This window comes from Arvicola amphibius, chromosome 11 (assembly GCF_903992535.2).
Source record: "Arvicola amphibius chromosome 11, mArvAmp1.2, whole genome shotgun sequence".
NCBI classification, from domain to species: Eukaryota; Metazoa; Chordata; class Mammalia; order Rodentia; family Cricetidae; genus Arvicola; species Arvicola amphibius.
This window is the reverse complement of record NC_052057.2, coordinates 46,886,261-46,910,455: the sequence shown is the minus strand read 5'-3', so window position 1 is coordinate 46,910,455 and position 24,195 is coordinate 46,886,261. Positions and strand designations below refer to the sequence as shown.

Sequence of the window (24,195 nt, the reverse complement as noted above, 5' to 3'; positions counted from 1 at the left end):
CCACGGCATTGAACACTAGATTTATCATGAGTTCAAGGGCAAGGCACTGTTTGTATGGCCTATGTAAACAACTTAAGTCTGGCGTATTCCGGGACTCTCTGGCTGGGCTTGCTGGCCTCGGCTTTCTCTTCAGTCCTCACAATGACTTTTGCTCGGTGCTGAGAGACTTGGAACTGTTTACCTGTTAAGATTACAGCTCACATTAAAGTCGATCACTCAGTTTCACCTCTCATGTGCATCTCCTGTCTCCACGGTAACTGTCGCTGAGTTCTCTAGGTGCCATTATCTGAGTACTCTCTGGTGCTGAATCTTGGATGTCCACCTGACTGGGTTAAAGGCCACCCAGAAAATTTGCAAATCATATATCTGGGCATGGCTGCGAGGGTGTTTCCAAAGAGAACTGGCATGTGGGTCAGTAAATCCAGAGGAAAGACCTGCCGTGAAGGTGGGTAGTACCGTCTAGTGGCGGGAACATAGATGGAAGAAGAGAAGCCTGTGCGCATGCTCCGCCCTAATGAGCAGGCGCCCTAATTGTACTACTGTCGGACTCCAGACTTTTGAGCCTTCCAACATCACTTTGACCGCTGTCTTTCCATGGGACCAGAGGACCTTTAGGCTCATCCTGGAGCTGGGTCACTGGTCTCGTGCCTCTGAGGCTTCTACCTGCTCAGACTCATCAGCTTTTGCTTTCTCTAGCCGTCTAGCCTTGGAAAGCCATTGTGGGATTGGACTGTTCGGTAACTGACCTTATAAAGCTGTCTTAACATGATGTATGGAGTCTGTCGGGTTTGTTCCTCTAGAGAATCCTGCATAATGCAGGATAATATGTGTCCTCTTCCCTGTTCCTACAAGTTACTCTTACGCCAGACACTGCTGTCCCTTACCTGGCCTCTTGCTTCCAAGTCTCGGGTTCCTTTCTTCTCCGTCAGTCACTAGAACGCAAGGACACAGTCTAGCTGTCTCCCTTTTTATTGTAATTTGTGATAAGTGGACAGTGGGAAGCGGGTATGAAAGATGAATATCTAAGTAATGCTTGAGTTTATGAATGTGGACATTTACGAGGAAGACTGTCTTCATAAGGTTACTAAGGTAAATGCTCTTGTCAAAGAGGCTCTGACTATAGCCCAGCCCTGGTGCCACAACCGCTTTTCCCCTTGTGGCATGAGGCTACCCTACGGTATAAGAGAGGAAAGGAATACCTGATTTTTCGTTCATTTCATATTGTGGGCATCGAGGGTTTTTTTTAAAGATTTATACACACACACACACACACACATATGTATGCATGTGTGTATGTCCTGTCTGTCTCTTGTGGAACTGGAGCTACAGACAGTATGAGCTGCCTGATAAGGGGGCTGAGAGTCCAGCTCAGGTCTGCTGGACGAGCCGGAATGACTTGACTTTGGAGACCTCTTTCTTGCCTTTATTTTTAGTTTTTTTTAAAGACAACATTTTGCTATTATAGAGCAGACTGACTCAAATTCATGATCCTCCTACACAAGATGCCTGCTTATTGGGACTGCAAGCATGCATCACATGACTAAGAAAACCATTTTATATATATGTATATACGCATATACATTTGGATTGAAATCTAGATTCTACACATGAAAGAAAACATACAGAATATCTCTTTGTGGGTCTGGCTTGCTTCGCCCAGCATGGTGACAGTTAATTATATTCCTTCTTGCAAAGGCCATGACTTCAGTTTTCTTTACAGTTGAATAACATTCCACTGTGGACATGCACCATATTTCTGCATCTGTTCCTCTATTGCTGGAGATCTAGGCAGATGCCATCACCTGCCAGTTGTGACCAATGCAGCAGTAGGTACATGTGGGTGTCTCTGTGTTCATTTCACACCCTCAGGTTTGTGCCCAGGAGCGGTGCAGCTGGGCCATGTAGGGTTCTAGGTTTAGATTTGGAGACGGCTGCATCCTGAGGTCCACAGTGGCTGCACCACCTTGTATCCCCCCCCCCAGAAGCACAAGAGTTCCTCTTTGCCTCACATCCTCCCCAGTGCCTGTTGCTGTTGGTTTTTTAATGATAGCCATTCTGAGTGGGGTGAGATGGGATTTCAGAAACAGCTTAAATTCATGTTTCCTCGATGGCTAAAGACACTGTGTACCTTATCAAATATTTCTTGCATATCTGTAGTTCTTCTTTTGGAGACTGTCAATTCATTTCACTGGCCCATTTATCGATTACATAGTTTTTGGTGTTGAAGTTTTTCATTTTATATTCTAAATACCAATCCCTTGCTTGGTGCATAGTGGATAAAGACTGCCATTCTGAACATCCTGTTGGTTATGTATGGAAAATATTTTAAAAGAACACTCCTCCCAGCACTCGGGAGGCAGAGGCAGGTGGATCTCTGTGAGTTCGAGGCCAGCCTGGTCTACAAGAGCTAGTTCCAGGACAGGCTCTAAAAAAGCTGCAGAGAAACCCTGTCTCGAAAAACCAAAAAAAAAAAAAAAAAAAAAAAAAAAAAAAAAAAAAAGAACACTCCTCCTCTTCTTCCTCCCCCTCTTCCTCTTCCTCTTCTTCTTCCTCATCTTCTTGCAAATAAACTGGAGACTATTCAATAATCTAGTGGAAAGTTGATTGTTTTCCCAGACAGCCAACCCAAAAGCTCTTATAGTTTGATACGAGAGACTGGATATTGGTTAAAGAAAACTTTTGCTCTGAAGTGCTTGAAGTAAAAAAAAAATTAAAAAGTTAAGACTGTGGTTAGAGCGACCCAGGATCTGTGAACAGGTGTGTTCTCACATGAGAAACGCTCTCGTATGTGCTGTGTCATGGGCTGATGCGGTAACTCAGCAGTATGATGGAACCCAAGGACACATCAGTGTATTCAAATGGGAAAGAGACGTGCGTTCCTTAAACAAGATAAAACAAACATCTCCTTCTCTACTTGCTTTCACAGAGTGCTCGCCTCTGAGACTCAGGACACTGTGTCTGAATGAAGTATCAGAATGAAGGAAATTTTCATTGCAAAGTCCTAACCTGGGAGATATCTGGAAAGCTCTCTGGAGTCAGCCTGTCCAGAGCCTCTCCAAAAGGTGACCCAGCGCATAATAAGCACAACCCTGCAGCCCACATGGTCTCACCTACACCCTCAGGCCAGTGTCTGGGGAGTCACAATGTCAACCCTACACACACACACACACACACACACACACACACACACACGGTTCCACCCACACCCTCAGGCCAGTGTCTGGGGAGTCACAGGGCCACTCCTTAGCCCACGCTCCCTTTCTCAGTTTCTTCCTCCTTGACTATGAGGCATGAACTCAAGCATCCTGGGACAGCTAGCCAGGCTTTCTTTAACATCCTCTGAAGTAGGAAACCCACATTGCTACCTTCTGACTAGAACTGGATTCCCTTTTCTCTTTTAGCACCACTATAATCACCCAGGAATCTCTGTAGAGGTAACTGTGGTGCTTTGAGTTTTTTCACAGTTCTGGAGAATCAAGGCCTTTGGGTTTTTAAATCGAGATTCTACCTTGTGATATGAGTATATTATATGTACATGGGAGTGAGAGTGCATGTGTGTTTGTGTGTGTACACATGTTTGCATGGAGAGGTGAGCATTCTGTGTGTGCATACCTGTGGAACCAGAGGTGAGGTGCTGGGTGTCTTCCTCAATCACTACTGTGTGTGCACACCTGTGGAACCAGAGGTGAGGCGCTGCGTGTCTTCCTCAATCACTACTGTGTGTGCACACCTGTGGAACCAGAGGTGAGGCACCAGGTGTCTTCCTCAATCACTGTCTGCCAGTTTTGCCAATCCAGGCAGCCTGGCAGGTCAGTGGGTTGCAGGAATTGACCTGCCTTCTGTCCAGGGCCTGGTGGGTACAGATGGGTACTGCTGTACCCACATCTTGCAGAGGTGCTGGGTTCAAACTCAACTCCTGATGTCTACATGGCAAAAGCAGTACTGACTGAGCCATCTTCTCAGTTCCCAAAGTTCTACTTTTTAATAATAATAGCAATAGCAAAAAATCCTATCCTATGTTTTAAACATTTTCTTTTCTTTCTTTCTTTCCTCCTTTCCTGCTTCCCCTCTGCCCCCCTCCCACACACACACTCAGAACTAAACCTAGAGCTTCACACAGGGTGACAAGCACTTTCAGAGGGGTTTCTATTCACTTTTAAAATTAGGATTTCCCTAGGCTGGCCTTGAACTCACGCTGTGGCCTTGAACTTTCAATCCTCTTCTGACAAGCTCCTGAGTAGTGGCCATGGGGCCCTGATTTTATTTTTTAAAGGTGCTTAATATCTCTTCAAACGTATTCATTAACACTATTTTAGGTAACAATATGATATTCTACAAGGATATTTCATGTTAAAAGGGGAATCTGTGCGAGTAGCCAAAGGCAGCAGGTCAAAGCTAAAGGTAGTTGCTACGTAAAAACTGACCAAGTGTAGCTGTCAAGGACTCAGTCCTCTTGTCTACCCAGCCCACCCAAGCTCACTACAAGAAACACTCGTCTCATTATTTCCCCTCACAAGCTGCTGCCATTTTTGGTGTTGACCCCATGGGTTAAGTGAAATGCAAGCATCCTAAGAACATCAAACGCTCACCAGTGGGAAACCTCAGAAAGACTGCCATTCAGGAGTGAGAGAAGCAAGCCTGTGGCAAGGTCACAGGATTGATGACACCCTACCTGATAAGGTACAGTGATCAGGGGCCTGACCGACCCTGCAAGAGTCAGATGGGACAAGAGTCCAGATTCTGCAAGAGTGTCCGCATCTGTGAAACGGGCACATAAACTTCTGAGTATTGAGGGACAGAGAAGCAAAGCACCTGGAGCTGGGCCTGCAGCGGTGACACAGCTAGTAAGTGCCTGGTAAAAGCACCTACTGTCACGCTCCTATGCATAACAGGCTGGTGTCACCATTCTTTCTCAGAACTTGGGATGGCAGACTTGGGAGTACCCTGCATCACGATTGTCTGTCCTCTCTCTCCTCTCCTCCTCCTCTCTTCTCTCTTCTTTCTCTCCTCTCTTCCCCTCTTCTCTCTCCTCCTTCTCCACCCCTCTCAATGTGGTATGTGTGTGTGCGTCTGCATACATTGTCACCCGTGTGTGCACATGTGCAGGTGAGAAGTTGATATCTGCTAGCTTCTTCTATGTCTCTTCACTTTGCCCTTTGACACAGGTCTCCCACTGATCCTGAAGCTCCTATCTCCACTACAATGCCTGGCTCATCAGCCCCAGGGGTCAGTATTTTAACTCCCCCCCCCATATCCGCAGACCTGTGATTATCCTTCTAGATTCTGATTTCTCTACTGACTCAACTGAAGACAATACAATAAACTACAAAAGGGAGAAATGCAATGGATTCTGACTGCTACCTGGCCTACCTCAGCCCTGCTGTATCCGCCTAAGAGGACTGAGTTCCCAGTATTCCTAAAAAGATCTTTTTGGCGTTCAGTTTGAGGCCTCAGACCCTAATGCAGGAGTTATAGCTGAAGCCCCTCACTCGTTCCTGTAAGCGAACCCAATTAAACTCACTGAACCAAGAAAAAAAGCTAAAAACATGAAAGCAAAAGGGGGTCAGTTGGGAAGAGGAAGGGGTTTAGTGGGGGTGGGAGGGAGCAAGAGAGGTGATGGGGGTTATGATCAAAGTGGGCTTTACATGTATAAAAGCATCACAGTGAAGCCCAGGAGTAATTACTGTAAATAATTACCGTATACTCACAAAAATTTGAAAGTAGCTTCAGGTGAACCTATTTCAAAGTTTATTAATAATCGCAGGGCTGGGGAGATGGTTTGAGGGGGAGGTTACAGCGCTAATGTAGAGACAGGCAGACCCCTGGGGCTCATGGGCCAGGCAATCTAGCAGAAAGAGGAGCTCCAGGATCAAGGAGAGACCTGTGCCAAAGGACAAGGTGGAGAAGGACGCTAGCAGACACCACTTCTGGCCACCACATATGCGCACACAGGTGACAGCTCCTGCACATGCATGCTCACACATTTACAGATGCTGTGTGGGGTGGACCATACCTGTTATCCCAGCACTGCAGAAGCTGAGGCAGGAGGATTGCTGAAAGTTCCAATCCAGCCCCATCTACATTGAGAGATCCTGTCTCAGAATATATCCCTCCCACTACATTTATATTTGTAATGAGGCAGAGAATTCTACTCAAGATGTGGGCCACTGCACAGCTCTTATTTGTATTCCACTGTGGGAAAGAGCTGCCCGTTAACGAATATTTCACTCGAGTGTCTTTAAATTGCACTTGCAGGGTTTACCAGCGTCTTTTATGTGAAGCAAGCACATCTCCATTCAAAAAAAAAAAAAAAAAAAACTAAAGCCACCATTCACATGACAAGGGGGGGAAAGTGATAAACATAACAAAAAATAATGAAAGAAAAATAAAAGGAGCCATCTCTCCAGGCGGGGGTGGGGGAGGGCAGCTGCAGGGAATGCCTGCAGGGTGCCAGAAATCCTTCCTCTTATTTTCTCATTACTTCATTACTTACTGGACCAAGGACACAGACAGTTCTGGCTGTGGTGTTCCTGGTTTTCTGTCCTACCTAAACTGTGGGTGGGACTGTGTGAGGCAGGTGATCCATCCTATTTTTGCAGCCCAGAGGCCTTCCCACCCGGCCACTGAAGTCAGAATGACTGCACATGAGTCTTTACGTTGCTCAGAGTCTCCAAGTGCTCCACGCCTCTCTTAATCATTTATTTTTGCTTGGGATTGAACTGCCCTTTGTCCATGCAACCTGTAACAAGATGACCTCATGTCTACAGAGGACAGCTGTGGAGGAGGGCCGGAGATGTGGTGCCTGACTCCTTTCTGAAAACATGTATCTGCACTTACAGGGCAAACCCTCAGAAGGATGTAGCTTTGGTTGTTGGAGAATAAGTGTGTCCCCCCCAACACCATGTGCTGTCATCTCCCTCCAAACATGGTCTTCTTCAGGTTTCTGTGTTTTTCAAACATAATTATTATTTCCCAAAGAATTGTATACATTTACAATGTATTTTGATTATTGTTTTCCTTTTAAAAGACAGAGCCTCCTGACTCTCGTGATTTTGAGATCTTGCCACTCTCCTGAAGAGCAGTGATGTTCAGAGTGACCCTGACCACTGCCACTTTAAAGCACTACCAATGTTTCATGAAGACAAAGTATCAGCCAGGATCACGTTTTATAATAAGTATCATAGTTCAAAGAAAAATTTAGGGTGTTGTTAGGAAAAATAAAAACAAAACAAAAACTAAGTCACTTTCTGGCAACACAATCTGGTGGTGCAGGACAAGTCTATATTTTGTCAATTATATTTTAAATGCGGATTGGCCGATAGCCAGGCAGGAAGTATAGGCAGGAAAACCAGACAGGAAGTCGAGGTGGGACAATGAGAACAGGAGTATTCTGGGAAGAATACTTTCCACAGTCCTGCCCAGACCACGGAAGAAGCAGGATGTGACCTGCCCCACTGAAAAAGGTACTGAGCCATGTGGCTAACATAGATAAAAACAATGGGTTAGCATAAGTTATAAGAGCTAATACAAAGCCTGAGCTAATGGGCCAATCAGTTTATAACCTGTGTGATTTTTCTTTGGGACTTGCCAATTATTGGAACTGGGCAGGACAGAAACCCCAATGAGCAGGCCCTCCTGTTACAGAATGGTGCCCAATGTGGGGTCAATCTGTAACAGCAATGAGCAGGCAGCTTGTCGTCCCAGCCACCCCGCTAGTTTACACCCAAAATAATCACACAGAAACTGTATTGATTTAAACACTGCCTGACCCATTAGCCCTAGTTTCTTATTGGCTAATTCTTACATCTTGATTTAACCCATTTCTGTTAATCTGTATATTACCACGTGGCAGTGGCCTACCAGGAAAGATTCGGCATGTTTGTCTCTGGCAGCTTCATGGTGGCTCTCCATCTGCCCTTCTTCCCAGCATTCAGTTCTGTCTACTTTGCCTACCTAAGTGCTGCCCTATCAAAAGGCCAAGGCAGTTTCTTTATTCAACCAATGAAAGCAACATATAGATAGAAGGACCTCCTACACCAGTCTGGTGAGATGGTTCAGTGGTAAGGGTATTTGCTGCCACGCCTGAAGACCCAAGTTCCATTCCCAGCATCTACATAGTAGAAGGAGAAATCTGACTTGTAGAAGATGTCTTCTGACCTCCACAGACACATGGAATGTATTACAGTTGCTGTGGGCACCTGAGCACAACTCCCAATAAACATATGTAATAAAGGAAAAATATCTGCCATTATAACTGTCTGTGGGTACCTCACAGATAGACACACTGTGGAGGAGTCTATACCTAGGTCACTGTTTTCTTCTAAGCCTATGTTTTCTGAAACTTTGATACATAATATAATAATTTCACTGGTGGAAATTGTGTGCACTATTTTGAGAGGTACATGGAGGTGGGCCTGGCTGGGCTGTGGAAACGTGGGCTGGGGGCAGAGCCGTCTATGCTAATGCAGACTTTCAGGTTCCATTGTGTCAGCCCCACAGCATGGCTAATGGAAGTCGATCTGCTGCCATTCCAGATCAACTAATGTCAAATCATGCAAAAAACACTCTATCAGAAGATGCCATTTATTAGATTTATCTAGATGTTTACCTAAATTTGGTGCTGCATTGTAGGCAGATAGGGAAATGGGGACTCTGTCCAGAAAGGGCAGTAAGGGGAGACTCTTATATGAAGATATAGCCTAATGGGCTGGGGGTGTAGCTCAGTGATAGAGTGTTTGCCTGGTGTGCATGAAACCATCAGTTTAGTTTCCAGGTGTGGTTTACACTATAGTAGTCCCAGAAAATAGAAGGAGAGGCACAAAAGTCAAGTTCAAGGTTAGCCTTGGTTACATTGCAATTTGAAGGCTAGCCTGGGTTGACTGATACCTTATTTTTTTTTAAAAAAAAAAAAAAAAAAGGAAAGAAAGAAAGAAAGAAAGAAAGAAGTTACAACGTCAATTCTTTGACTTCTGTGGCCATTAGAACTTCCCAGGATGTGTGTTACAAATGCATATTGTCTGTTTTTCCTCAGGGTTCTGACATTGCAGGGTTCAGGTGGGGTCCAGAAATTTAATAAGAATCCTGAAGCCAGGCATGTTAGAGCCTGCCTGCAATCCGAGTAACCTAGAGGGTGAAGACTGAGGACCAGGGTCATCCTCAGCTATGCCGTGAGTTTGAGGCCAGCCTGGACTATAGAAGACACCATCTCAAAGTGAACAACAAATGGTCCAACCTGCCTGGGTGTGTCTGATGTCATCTGCTTGGAGATCACAGTTCTCATGGGCTCTAGGGGCCAGGAAGCTGTGCTGGAGCAACAGGAGTGACTTCCACATTGGCACACCTTCCCTCTAGCCCAGTGGTTCTCAGCCTTCCTAACGCTGCGGCATTACAGGTCCTCATGTTGTGGTGACCCCAACCATAAGATTATTTTGTTGCTACTTCATGACTGTAATCTTGCTTCTGCTATTAACTAGAATGTAAATACTGGATAAGCAGGATGTCTGATATGTGAGCCCTGTGAAAGGGTTGTTCTAGCTCCAAAGGGGTCACAAAGGGGTCATGACCCACAGGTCACTTATTCTGCTGCCCGTTCATCTCCCAGCACAGTCTCTGAGCTCACTGACCAAACTCCGCATCCAGTTTCCCTTTGTTTCTCCCTGCCCTCTATCTGGGCGAAATGTAGGGATTTTGAGCATCATGCATAATGGGGGACAGCCATATGCCTAGTGGGTCTCCCATAGTGGGGAATTGTGGGACCCAGCCATGACAAGCTCAGTAGAAGCTTGAGTCTCCATAGTTTACCCTGGTTCCAAGGAAGACCACAAACTGAGACTACCCAGGCACCACCCAGGAACATCCAAAAAAAATCCTAACTTTCCAACCATTGTAGATAGGATCACCTACCAGCCCACACCCATCACTTTTCACCAGGACACCCCTAGACAAATGTCAGCCAATCAGAAGTCCTGAACTTTAGAAATCCCTCACCCCTACCTTTGCTACTCCAAAAACCCAACCTAAACTGAGCTTGGGGCTCTCCAACCACTTCAATATGACGGCCACATGGGGAGTCCGAGTTTGCAAACTTGTGTATGAATAAAGGCTCTTTGCTTTTACATACAGGACTCGGTCTCCAGTTGGTTTTGGAGGACTCTGTGATCAGTGCATAGCATTATTATAATAGCCAATACTTCTTTGGCTTTCATAGCCTTGGGTTCTATCTAACAAGAAGTCTAGAAAATGTGGGCTATTCACTACCTGGGCGAAATGTCAGCTCCTGATTTTCCAGATGCCCTGGCAGTGCAGGGAGGGAGGTAATGTAGGCTGACTTGCCTGGCCTGGCAGGCCTCCCTGCAAAACCAGCTCTGTCTTAGGAATGGACAGGATTTCCTCTGCAGACTTAAGCAGAAGCCGATGAGGACGGGACTGACCACAAAAGGCATCCAGAGTGCCAACTTCCTGTATTCCAGCTTGCTGCTTGGGTACATAGGATTGAACTGGAAGAAAATAAGCTAGCAGCACTACCTGACCCTAGTGGATAGAAATCTTAATCACAAAAGCTGCGTTTGCAGTGGGAGCATTTCTGCCTAAGGAAGGCTGCTCTTCCAACAGCAGGGGATTGATATGTGCCACACCTGGAAGACATAGGAGCAGAGATCACATGTGCTTTTCCATCTTCAGGTCTGTTGCAGTGGACTGGACTAGGGCCAGCAGTCCAGCAGTAGTAATAAGGAAGCAACAAGGTAGGCTGACTGAATCAAGTCAGAAGGTGCCCTAGGTTCTGCCTCTTAGCTGAGTGAGCTGAAGCAAGTTATATTTTTCCTGTTTTTTTTTGAGGTCTCTTGTACCTTACGAGTGTTGAACTTTATAACCAAGGATGACTCTGAACTCTTGATCCACTTGCTTCTACCTCCTAAGAGCTGGGATTACAGAGGTGTGCAAACCATACCTCATTTTGTGGGGCTTGGAATCAAACCCAGAGCTATATACACAGTAGGCAAGTACTCAACCAACACCCCAAACCCTAAGTGAACTGGTTAGGCAGAGCATAAACCTGTAGAATGCAAACAGTACCACCCAGTCTGAGGCTGGCTAGGGCCATGCATTAGTATTATAACTAGTCCTCTTGGAAAAAGTAGAACGTTCAGCTTGGTTTGGGATATACAGACTTCGCTACCAAGGTCCAAACAGAAATATTGGGAGAACTTTTTCTGTATGTTTTTTTGCCACCAAATTAAAAAGTCCATATTTGACTAATACTTAAAGCACAAATGATGTTTCTACAGCCAGTTTCCACAATGCTTTTAGTATTCTCTATTAGAATAATTTTATATGGTAAAGCTGAATGTGGTTAAATAAAGCAAATGATTATCTTTATTCTAACACCAGAGGAATTACAAAGGAACATGCCAAAGCATGATTTAAATTTTGGTTTGTGGCTGACAAGATGTTTAGCAGGCAAGAGCGCTGGCTGCTCATGCATGGGACAGATTCAGTCCCCAGCACCCATGTGGCAGTTCACAACTTTGGAACTTCCGTTCCGAGGATCTCAAGCCCTCTCTGGCCGCCACAGATATGTTATGCACATGTTTTATAGACATACATGCAGGCAAAACACCCATACACATAAAATAAACTAAAAAATATATAAAGGTAAGAGTCAGATACAGTGAGGCACAAGTATAATTGCAGTGTATGGGAGATGGGGATTGCCAAGACTTTGAGGTCATCCTAGGCTACATAGTGAATTCCAGTTAGCTTGGGCTACAAAGAGAGACCTCCTCACAAAAATAAACAAACAAAGCTATTATTTTTGAAGTTTGAAATCTGAGGTTAGTTTATTTTAATACCCATTTTCCTAGAAGAAAAACCTACTGTCCACTCTGCACTTATACCCTGCAGGACAGGGTGGGCACATGCCTTTTCTACAAGTAAGAAACTGACTTTTCTCAAATTTATTGAAGCAAACTAGACTAATAAGTAATACTGTCTAAATACAGTGTGTCGGCAAATGCCTTTCCACAGCCATACTTTTGAGTCTGTCGTCAGTCAGTTCACATGTCACCATGTCTGTATGCAAGTGTTTGCATGGTGAGAACACTGGAGACTACTGCTTAAGGGAGCTGAGGAGGTGGCTCAGTGGGTCAGAGCACTGCTGTGCAAACCTCGGGACATGGGCACCCATGAAAAACTGGGTGGAGGCAGGAGATCCTAAGATTTCACTGGTTGGCCAGCCTAACCTGATACATGAAAGATCCTGCGTCACAGGGATAGAGGGAGAGCAATAGAGAGATGGGGAGAGCAATTGAGAGATAGGGAGAACAATAGAGAGAGACACAGGGAGAGCAATAGAGAGAGACACAGGGAGAACAATAGAGAGAGACAGAAGGGGAGAGCAATAGAGAGAGACACAGTGGAGAGCAATAGAGAGAGACATGGGGAGAGCAATAGAGAGAGACATGGGGAGAGCAATAGAGAGAGACACAGTGGAGAGCAATAGAGAGAGACATGGGGGAGAGCAATAGAAAGAGGCACAGGGAGAGCAATAGAGACATTTGACACCTTCCTTGGGTTTCCACGCACATACGTGGGCATGTGCAGCCCCAATTCACACGTGCACTCACACAAGTTTTACTCCTGAAGACTAGGTGTATTGGCACATACCCACAATCCTGGCATTGGAAAACTGAGGCATGAGGATACAGGGTATGAGGCCAGCCATATATACATACATACATATATATATGTGTGTGTATCACATATACCATATATAATATATATTTATGTTATATAATACATATCAGTAATAATATTATATATGGTATATAAATATATACCATAAATAAAATATGGTATGTATATATTTGTATTCTCCTAGAAAATCTTGTGTACATGATGCAGTATTGTTATCTATAGTCTCATGGTGTTATGCCCCAAACTATTTACTCATCTAAAATTTACATTCTTTGACAAAAATCTTCCCATTTCTTGATTCCCCAACTTCTGTCAATAGCTACACTCTGCTCTGTTTTATGAATTTAACTTTGTTGATTTCAACTAGTAGATTGCACAGTGTTTGCTTTTGTCCTACCCTTTGCTGTGACATGAGGCAGGAGTGCCTGTTTAAAGTTCAGCCTTCCTCAGAAAACGCTCACTTGCTGTCCCTCAAAAAATGCTCACTTGCCAGAGAATGGCGGTTACTACAGACTCACAACGCTCTAAGGGCTGAGCCTGAGTGACTATTGTCACCTCTCCCAAGGCATCACAGAGGTGGAGCTGGGGAGAATTCAAGGGTTGGAGGATTGGGAGGTGGGCTGTGAAATGCTTCCAGACACCACCTGGCCAGTGTGCTCATGAACTCACAGCTGCTATAGCTCCCTAGTTCCCTGTTGATAAGACTGGATCAGCCAACACTCTGTCATGAGGAGGACTGGGGGGACATTCATGGGTCATACCCCTTCCTGGGAAGCTCTTGGCAGTTAATAATTGCTGGAGTAAAGGGAGATGTTGTCGGGGTTTCTGTCCTGTCCAGTTCCCACAGTCGTTAAGTCCCAAAGAAATCACATAGAGGTCTACACTAGTTATAAACTGATTGAGCCATTAGCTCAGGCTTCTTATTGACTCTTATAACTTATCTTAGCCCATTATTCTAGTATATGCTAGCCACATGGCTCAGTACCTTTTTCAGCGGGGCAGGTCACATCTTGCTTCTTCTGTGGTAGGCTCACAACTGCAGAGGAATTGGCTTCCTCCTTCCCAGAATTCTCCTGTTTTCATTGACCCACCTCTACTTCCTGTCTGGTTGTCCCGCCTATACTTCCTTCCTGGCTACTGGCCAATCAGTGTTTATTTAAAATATAGTTGACAGAATATAGACAATTGTCCTGCACCAGGGAGATATTTCTTCAGTGGTGTCACCTCCTGGGTTAACAGCTCATTTGCCAGTAAATGTCCACTCAACCATGATCTTGTAAAAAACCTCAGTGAAATCCATCGGGCCAAGTGAGCTCATTGCATGCACATACACATGTATACATGCACACATACACACACACATGCACTGCAACACACTCGCTCACAAACACATGCATGTGTGTACACATACACACACGGACAAAGACATGAAAATGGAAGAGGCTCAGTGGAAGAGAAAAGGGGGACAAGAGAAAGTAATGTGAGGAGAGCATGACCTAATATGCTACATACATGTCTGGAACTGTCAGTTAACTTAAAAATTTTTTTAAAAACTTAAAAAGAGATAAATGTCAAGAGGTGGGAGTATGTATGTACTATTACTTATTCCCATACAGCTTTAAAATGCTGGCTGTGTCTACTATTGGGGGATAGACCAGCTATTCCCTAGACGTAAGTCCTCCCATTCATCCAAAATCGCTTATTGAGAGCCTGTAACATGCTGAACCCTGGTTACCGTGGCAGCAGATGGCGGTAGACCACTTAGGATTTCCCACTTGGTCCTTCCCCTCACCTTCCCGAGTGAGCAAGGCCCGGCCTCCCTCCGTTGAGAACTTACATTTCCGTGTTCGTTCTGCACCAGCCGTGTGGAAAGCTTGACGAACACGGCCAGGGACACACAGAATAGGACGAAGCTCAGACACACGTCCAGGACTTGAAGCGTCAGGTGATACGCTTCATAGTGGAGCGGGTCCACGCAGACTGATGGGAACGCCGTGTATGGGAAAGGAAAAGTAACTGCGTAACCAAGGTAGTTGGTCCCTGCAACCCCTGAAAAGGAGTAGAAGCAATATGGACCAAGGAGAGCAGATTCCAAGGCTATTGCAAAATGAAGTGGACATCCCATAACGCTCAGAACTGCAAAGGTGAAGCCAGCTTCCCACTGGAAATGAACAGAAACAAGCTGTTACTTAGAAGACGAGCCGGCGACCCTCAGTCTCCCCTAAATGCTGAAGAAGAAACACATGCAACTTTCATATCTCATCTACTTCGAGTCAGAGTCTCCTGTAGCCTAGGCTAGCCTCAGATTTCTGTGTTGCTAAGGTTGGCCTTGAACCCTTGGTCTTTCCTGCTTCTACATCCCAAGTGCCACATTGGATTACCCCCCCCACACACACACACACACACAGCGTCATCCCCAGTGCTGCCATTTCAAATTTAGACCCACGGCCTCCTTATGCTGCTAGGACCAACAAACCCTCCACCACTGAGCTCCACTCCTGGTCACCCCAACCTTCCTGTTAGGACCCGTTCCTCTTATGCCAATCTAGGCTACAAGAGGAAACCATGTCAGCCAATTGGAGCTAAAATGAAATCAATTCAGTAAATATTTGCTTATTCCCTATCGCGCACAGAGGGCCAGCTGGCATTGAGGAAACAAGGCCCTCTCTAGGATGGTGGAACTCGGGTGCCATCTGTGCCTGGGTTGCGCTACACTGCCGAAGAGCCTCTCATAAGGGCAGTCTCTCAGACCTCGTCCAGACCTTCTCCACCAGAGCCTGTGCGCTAGCCCAAGCTCCAGCCGACCCACTACAGCCTTTGCCGCGGAAATAAGACCTGGAATCAGATACCACACTCTTCCTGTATCCTGGAAAGAGCTGGCTCAGTGCTGTTAAATAGCAAGCAGGCTTGGAGTTCTCATCCTTCCCAGATCTGAGTAAGCTCGGGAGGTGACGAGGCCAGGGGTGTAATTCAGGAGGCAGGGTGTTTGTCTGGCAGATACCAAGTCTTGGGTTCAATCTATACCTCCCACCCCCACCCCATGGGCACTTACATTATTTAACGTTGTTTCATTTCTGTATTAAACTCCGGAGCCCTGACACTGACCCCATACAATAATCATGAAATTAGAGAAATTATTTGGAGTAAGAACTGGATAAAAATTATACACAGAGGACCAGCTGTGTATTATATTAAATTAAATAATATAAATATTATATTATATGTAAAAATTATACATAGTTTATAAAATTGGGCAAGGTGGCACATGCCTGTAATCCCAGAAATTGGAAGACGGAAGGAAGGTTAGAAATTTGAGGTCATCATCAGCTATATGGCAAGTTCAAGGACAATAGATGAATTCACACTCGTGAGCACGCGTGCACGCGCGCGCGCACATGCACGCACACACACACGCACACTCATGCATGCACACGCATGCACGCACACACTCACACGCGCGCGTGCACACACACCCACACACTCACACGCACACATGACTGCCAAGCCCACTGTACCATCCCTGCCGACATTTTTGCGTTTACCAAGTGTCTCCGGCTCCAGTCTCGGTGAGCAAGCAATACAAGTGCCCCAGTGGTGATGGCCTGTGAAAAGAAAATTGGAAAAAAAATAACATCCCCAGTGGAAGGGAGCTCTGCAAAGAATTCAGTCTGTCTCACAGAGTGACAACTTTATCGCAAGCAAGAAGGCAGGGCAAGGGGTGAAATGGATTTACGGCTCTGATCCCGTCTTCATTTGTGGGAGGAAATGTGTTGACAGGGAGGAAAATAGCCATTAGAGTCACCCGGACATGAGTCACACCCCGCTCATTTCCATTCCCTGTGCCGCCTTCTCCTCACAGCCACCACCTCTGCTACTGTCAGGTCACCGCAGCTAAATCCTCCTTCACAGATCTTGCCCCCTGCTTTGTGTGGTGGTTGGGATGAGAAATACCCCCAGTGGGCTCGTGGGTTTGGTCACTTGGTTCTATGCTGGTGGGGCTGTTTGGGAAGGGTCTAGACTCTTTAGGAATGGCAGCCTTGCTAGAGGGAGTATGTAAAGCCCACTGGGGGTGGGCCTGGAGGGGTTATAGTCTTGCCCCACTTTCTGCTTGCTCCCTCTGCTTTCGGCTTTCTGTGTGGGGGTGAAAATGTACGGAGCCAACTTCCTCTTCCTGCTGGCTTGCCACACATTTCCTGCCGCCGTAGACTCTGGAACCATAAGCCAAAATAAACCTCGAAGTTGCTTTCGGTTGTGGTATTTTCTTAATCACAGAAACAGAAAAGTAACACACACAAATTTTAAGGATTTTTAATATTTGTTTGACTTTATTTGCCTCCCCTTCCTCGTGAGTGAGTGTGTGTGTGTGTGTGTGTGTGTGTGTGTGTGTGTGTGTGTATGTAGATTGGGTCTGTCCTTCTACCATGCAGGTCCCGGGAATTGAACTCAGGGTGACAGGTTTGGCTGCAAGCACCTTTACTCACTGAGCCATGTTGCCACCCCAGTATTCTGGTTTTCATCTTTCCAATTGGGACAGACTGAAATGGAGACCTGTCTCCAAGGCCTGAGTCATCCCCAGCCCTGGCCTGGTCTTTCACAGCTTGTGGCCTTGACCTGCTGAGGGATGCAGACACGTGACCTCTGTTTCCTAAGTAACAGAGACAGTCGTTAGGATGGACGTATTCGTGCTCCAGGTGCAGTCGTGTCTGCTTTGATGAAGAGCTTTCCTCTACAGTCCATGTTTAAAGAAAGAGGCCCAAAGTGCAGAAAGAAAATAGTTAATAAGGAGGGGACAGCGTGTCCAGAATGCCGCAGTAGATAATGGAAAAAGAATTTCTGAGCTCATCTTGGATTCATCGTGAGGTCTGGTGAAGGAGCCGTTTGTGGTTATTGAGACTAGAAATCACTTATCCCCAAACCACAGAAATCCTTCTTCTCAATCAAAGCATGGGTTTTGAGGTCCAGATAGAAAGTCAGGGAGAGATGAGCCCAGTGTAGAGAGGTTTAAACACAGCCCAATTTCGATTCTGACAGAGGAATAAGTATGAATCAGGTCTCAGACCTGCTGGGTGCAGGGGAAACGAGAGCTTGCCCGTGCGAGCCAGTGGGATGCTGCTCACAGAGCTCCAAACTTAGTGTATTTACCATTTTGAAACTTGGATTTAGAGAAACTGGAAGAGGGAAACTCCTGCTCACGCATGGCTCCAGTTGACGAGCCCAAGACTGCAGACTTGGCGTGGGTCTGCCATCAATGTCCTGTGGATAAAAACAGGACCATCTGTAGACAAAAGAAGTTCCTGGCTTGATTCTGCAAGAGGAACCTTTCCAGGGGATGTTAAGGAGGCAGCGGCGGCACAAACAGCCTAGCAAACGGGAGAATTACTAAGAGCTGAGCAATGGAGCCTGGGGCTGTCTAAGCTTCCAGACCAACACATGGCTCACCTGTCATCAATCAGAACCTCAGAAGCAGAAGGAGAGCGGGAGACTGCTCCTGTCCCTTGGCTGGCTTAGCTCTGGAGACAGCAGACATTGTGGGATGCTGAGACTCTAGCTTGCCTTAAGTGTGTTGGCAGAACTTTCTTTCCTTTTGAAAGCTGAAACACGCTGCAGAATTGCAGTCAGTTTCCTGTTATTTTGGTCACAGCCGCCAGCTTGAATTTTGCCTTGTTTACACACGGCTCTGAAAAAAACTCTTCCACCAAGTGGAAGCCTAGGATGTTTGACTGTTCTGTAACTTTTTAAATCCACTTGGCTGATGGGATGGGGCTGAGCACACCCATCTTCCTGATGCTCACTCCCATATTTAGATAAGAAGAGGGGAAGAATGAAAAAGGAAGAGATTTGAGAGTAGGGAACAGAAGTCATGAGGGCAAAGAAAAGGAGGAAGGCGCAGGCTGTCTGGGAAGCAAGGGACTGGTGAATCAGTGGGGTTTGAGGAGGGACAGGAGGTGAGGAGCCTGCTGCCGTGCTATTGGCTGGCTTTCTGGGGTAATTGTGAGCCCTTCCAGGGGACGTTTAAACTGCTTAAGTACAGCACGCAGTTCCCAGAAGCAGATGAATTGAAGGAAGCAATTTTAGAGGTATCATGCGAAGATAGGATACACAACGCAGTCAGTTACAAGCATCTATTGTGGGTCTACTACAGCTAGCAGTGAGGCAGTCCTTTCCAGGCTCTATCTCTCTTGTTTTCCTACTAAAATTAATACCTACATATTTCTAGTGTGCCAAACTCGCATTCTCATCTACTTTTACTTTATTTCCTTTAGTAAATTTGATTTGTTTTGTGTGTGTGTGTGTGTGTGTGTGTGTGTGTGTGTGTGTGTAAGAGAGAGAGGGAAAGAGAGAGAGTTCCTTAGAGGCCAGAAATGATTCATCACACAGACCCCCTGAAGCTGGCATTTCAGGCAGGTTTGAGTTGCCTACCATGGGTGTTGTAAAATAAACTCAGGTCATCTGTAAGAGTTGTATAGCTTACCTTCAATAGATCCCCAGCACTGACCCTGCCTCCCATAGATCCCAGTGCTGACCCAGCTTCCCATAGATCCCCAGCGCTGACCCTGTCGCCCATAGATCCCCAGTGCTGACCCTGCCGCACCCATAGATCCCAGTGCTGACCCTGCCATCTGTAGATCCAAGCACTGACCCTGCCGCCCATAGATCCCCAGCGCTGACCCTACCACCCATAGATTCCCAGCGCTGACCCTGCTGCCCGTAGATCCCCAGTACTGACCCTGCCGTTCATAGACTCCCCCAGTGTTAATTCTGTCTTCTATAGATCCCCAGTGTTAATCCTGCCGTCTATAGATTGCCAGCACTGACCCTATTGTCCATAGTTTTTCCCAGCATTGACCCTTCTACCCGTAGATTCCCCCAGCGCTGACCCTGTCTCCCATTGGCTCCCAGTGATTTATCCCCACAGTCTGAAAAGCGACTACTTTAGCAGAAAGAATTGAGTCAAAGGTCATTCTTGGTTTGAAATTGATTTCCCAACACAAAGAAAGGGAAATTGGAGAAGAAAGAATTGGTTTGGATGACGAGATGACTAATTTGTTTTTAGGCAGGATGACTAAAAAGAGGCTTGGACTATTCAAGTGGGAAACTAACCGCTGACAAAGATCAATTTGCTTACTCCAACCAGCCAAACTGCCAGAATCAGCACTTCCTTGTAAGATCTTCCTGGGGACCTGTGAATGAGATGGCTCAGCAGGTAAGGGCTCTTGCTGCCAAGCCGAAGGCCTGAGATTGACCCCACATGGTGTAAGGAGAGAACTGGTTGCTGAATGCTGTGCTCTGAGTCCCACAAGTAGATAAATAAAAACATTTAGCCAAGATGTTTGACCAACCGTGTGTTTGATCTCTTTATCCTCCAGCATCATACTGTAAACAATGTCTGATCACCTAGTCCATCCTCAGCAAAAATCCCAATAAATTCTCCTTGCTGTTTCCTCTGTGTAATTTCCTGTCCAATGCCCCACTCCCTGCTCCTTGACATACATTCTCTGCCGTGCTGCAGCATCTGGAGCAGAACCTGGTCCTGTACAGAGGTCTCCTTCTCCATTCAGCATTAGTCCTGAATAAACTCTGATTTCATTATTTTAACCACTGCCAAACATTGTCTCTCCTTTGCTACTGTCTGGTAAATGGTAGGCCCACGACTGCTAAGTCCCCACATAGCCGAGCCCCCTCTACAACAGTTGAGAAGCCTGCTCAGCAGGGCTCAAGGGGAACCCTGATCTAGTACTAGCAGAGCTCTGGGAAGTAGGCTGTAACGTGTTTCTGGCCAAGACCCTGACTCTCTACATGTAGATTCTTTGATTGAATGCATGGGACCCATGTCTTCACCAGAGACGGCTTTTCAGGCCATGTGTTTATGGATCCAGTGTCTTTGCCAGAGACGGCTCTTCAGGCCATGTGTTTATGGATCCAGTCTCCTCATCAGAAGGCTCTGCCGACCATGTGTTCTCAGGATCCAGTGTCTTCATAGGAGACAGCTCTGTGGGCCATGTGTTGAGGGTTAATAGGGCTCAGTTCGGGAGGACATATGACCTGCTGGCTGCATGCTTCCTAGCAGGTGATGCCTTTAAATAGTCTTGCCCAGACATCCTAGGAAAATTGTGTGCCATGTGGCTTTAGAACAGAATTAGGAGGGTGTGGAACGAAATGCTGGTTGGACTTTAGAAAGTCTTGAATAAAAGCTTTGAGCAAATACAAGGGACTGTATCACACGCAAAAATTTCTTCCTTTCACGCATCAAAAGAAATACGAAGCCATTTGTAAAGGAGATTGCAATATGACTGATATATCCAAGTCATCTTTCCCTGGAGGAAGATGTGTCTCAGCAGCAATTAAAGTAGTGATTGGCAGGGGTGGTGTGGAAAAAGCAGCGGCCTTGTAAAGCTGACCTTGATCAGACAAAACTGTAGCTTAATAAGAAACTCAAGAGGAAGAAAATGATTGTTGCTCCAGATTTAGACAGGGGAGGAGTGGGCACTCTACCGCTTCCTTCTGGGGCTTCTTCTGCACAGACCCAGCCTCGCCTGTCGTCCTCAAGACCCAGCCAGAGTTCAGCACAACACAGTTTGTGTTACCAGAATGCAGGGCCCTGGAGACATCTACTCAGTTAAGAGTTTCCATCAAATGTTACTGTTTTCAAAATCTAGCAGGTGGCTGTCTTTGTTCTAAGTTCCTCACCAAGTGCCTTAGGGTTAGACAGTTGTTCACATGGTCTCTTTATACCCATGAATGTACCCACACACAGCACAGAAAAGAGCAAGAAGGAGCTAACTGGCCAAGACTCCTGCTTTAGACCAAGTAGTAAGAACATTAAAGTCAGAACTTGAACACAGGCTACTTCCCTACCCCTTGTGCCTCTGATTCTGTGCCCAACCCCAGCCTGCCCCGTTCTACCTCCTGTAGCCACTCAGTGGCATGTTAGAGACACGCATGCCCTTCCTCTTGGCCTATGCCTGAAATATATGTTCAGCCTTCATCAAATGTATATAATCTTAGTCAAAACTATGCCCAGTGTGGTGACACAATCTTAGCAGGGGTGGACAACTGCATAACAATCAGAGCCTCACTGTGTAGCCCAGGCTAGCCTCTAGCTCCTATCCCTCTTCAGTTTCCTGGGAGCTGGGGTCACAGATCTATGCCACCAGGCCCCATAATTTTTTTTAACATTTCGTTGTATACATGACATACAAATACATATAAAACAATGCTAAGAACAATTGCATGCTTAAAATTCAGTTCATAGAAATTCCTGCTCCCAATTCAGGAGTACGGTTTTCTGCAAGGGTATATACTTCTTTGAATTATTGGAAAACTCTTAACTGATATATTTTACTTCCCCTTTCCTCTCCTCTCCCTTTACGTCAGTGTATTAATGAAATATGTCCTACCAAAGCCCCGTTCCAGATGGGACAGGCGATCCAAACGCTCCATCCTGCATACTGAAGCTTGCAAGAGAAGACGGGGAAGAAGGCAAGCACTCCAGAGAGGATGCTGAGGCTCCCTAGAGTAAGTAGGGTCCTGCCAGCAGCCTGGTAAGGGCCCTTCATTTTCCTCTGTGACTTGAGTCTTTGCTCTGAGATAATTTGTTACCAAAACACAAGGGCAAGCCAGCCCTCTGTAAACATAAGTTTCTTAGAGACTAACTGCGATGACCGCAAACACCGGCAACAGGTTCCTGCAGACATCACTTCCGCTTCTCCAAAGGTGAACGGAGGGCATGCTAGAGCCCTGGATGTGAGTTAGACCGGATAAACTCTAACACTATCCTTTTTCAGGGAGAGTGGGGGCTGATTTCTCATTTTGGAGTGGCTGCCTTGACTCCCTTCATCTGCTATGTCCTGGGGAGTGACCACTTCCTGGCTTAATCAGATTCAAAGGCTCAGGGACTGAACTAATTGTTTCTGAGCTCAACCTGCCTGGTGGTTACAGTATAAAGCCAACATCCTCTTGCACAATAGAACCACATTCCCAGCAAGCGTTCCCACAAAGCAAGGCAAGAACCACACGGCCAATCACTTTTCCCTTTTTGTTGTATTTAATTTAAACGGTTTAAGCAAACAAACTTTTCCTTGCCAAGTTTAATTCGATACAATTATTTATTATTATTACTTTAGGCAAGGTCTGGGAACTTGCTATGAAGACCAGGCTGGCCCTGAATTTTCAGGGATCTTCCTACCTCTGTCTTCCAAGGGCTGATGTTATAGGCATAATGCTCAACTATTTTCAATTTTTTTTTAAATTACATTTATTGGTGCTGGAGAGGTAGCTTACTGGTTAAGAGCACTGACTGCTCTTCCAGAGAACCTGGGTTCATTTCCCAGCATCCATTTGGTGTCTCACAACTGTCTATAACTCTAGCCTCAAGGGATCTGATACCCTCTTCTGGCATCCTTGGGCACCAGGCATACATGTGGTATACACACATAAAATAGTCACACATATTACTCATGTGTTTGTGTGCACGCGCGTGCGCCCACGCGTGCACATGCACACGCATGAGCACACGTGTTTTGAAGGGGGATGCTCACGCTACAGTATGACAATTTGCAGGAGTCAGTTCTCTTCCTCCCCCATGTTGGGCCTGGCTTTGAACTTAGGTCTTCAGGCTTAGAGGCCAGTGCTGCCTCATCAGCCCAGAACATGGGTTTGAAGTCAGGCAGAGCAAGCATCTGATTCTAGTTTCACTGTCTGCTGGGATTGTATCCTGAGGAAGAATAAACCACTTCTAGGTCTGTTTCTTCATGGGAGAAGCGGGAGACACTAATGTTCCTCTCACAGGTGTCTGGTTGAGAACACCAGTTCAGCTCACATGTAGATGCTTAGGGTGGAGCAAGCTCCTCACAGAGAACATCCTGAACTCACCTTTCTTCGAGGTTCTTGTAACAGTGGCTCAGAAATCATTGATCTTCTTGTCCATCACCTTGGAAACACTACGTTTGACTTTTGCTGATCAGATTGATGAGGATTTCCGAAAGGCCCTGCCGCGTACCGGAGAGGGGAGCCTCTCGCCTGTTCTCCACTTTTCCGCACTTCTGTCTTCTGATCTACAATAATCATTCCACAAGCTGACCCAGATTTCAAAACAGCTGTATCCAGATATGCAGGATCCGGGAAAGCTGCTCAGACTGTCTGGCACGGCCACTGTGCCCTGGTTCCTCTCAATGCTGTGGGCTAGATTCTCAGACTGTTTTCTTTCTCCATAAACTAGCAAAGTTCCCGAAGGGCAGAGAACTTGTGAGTCTTAATACACATGGCCTCTCTGACAGCTTAGGACTGCGTCTCTGACAGCTTAAGACTGTGTCTACTGAGCAGATCCACACTAGTAAATACTTATGGAATCAATTTATGGAGGTGTTAGCCTGTTCAGTCTGCATTTGGGCCCCACGGAGCAGCACAAGGGTGAATGTATGTGAGTTCAAGTTCACCAGAGCTGATGCCGAGGCCAGCTTGTTCCCTCATGCCCGGGGAAAGGGTCTGGGGAAGAAAGGTTTG

The 24,195-nt window shown here is 46.1% G+C and overlaps 1 protein-coding gene across 1 annotated transcript; it reads right to left on the bottom strand.

Moving 5' to 3' along the window:
- Nucleotides 1-47: 47 nt before the first annotated feature.
- On the bottom strand, nucleotides 48-22,250 carry Tmem212 (transmembrane protein 212). The gene is made up of 4 exons (XM_038348413.1): nucleotides 22,092-22,250; nucleotides 16,236-16,295; nucleotides 14,531-14,854; nucleotides 48-181 (listed from the first exon to the last, which is right to left on the bottom strand). The coding sequence occupies exons 1-4, from the start codon at nucleotides 22,248-22,250 to the stop codon at nucleotides 137-139; spliced, it is 588 nt and encodes a 195-aa protein (XP_038204341.1). The 3' UTR covers nucleotides 48-136.
- Nucleotides 22,251-24,195: the final 1,945 nt, after the last annotated feature.

Bases quoted from the DNA above. Each gene is read 5' to 3' on its own strand.
- Tmem212 (XM_038348413.1), bottom strand. From the start codon at position 22,250: ATGAAGGGCCCTTACCAGGCTGCTGGCAGGACCCTACTTACTCTAGGG. The intron at 16,296-22,091 runs GTAGGACATATT...TTCTTTTCACAG, and splicing joins CCATCTGGAACGGGGCTTTG to GCCATCACCACTGGGGCACT. The intron at 182-14,530 runs GTAAGTTCTCAA...TAATCTTAACAG, and splicing joins TGCAGAACGAACACGGAAAT to GTAAACAGTTCCAAGTCTCT.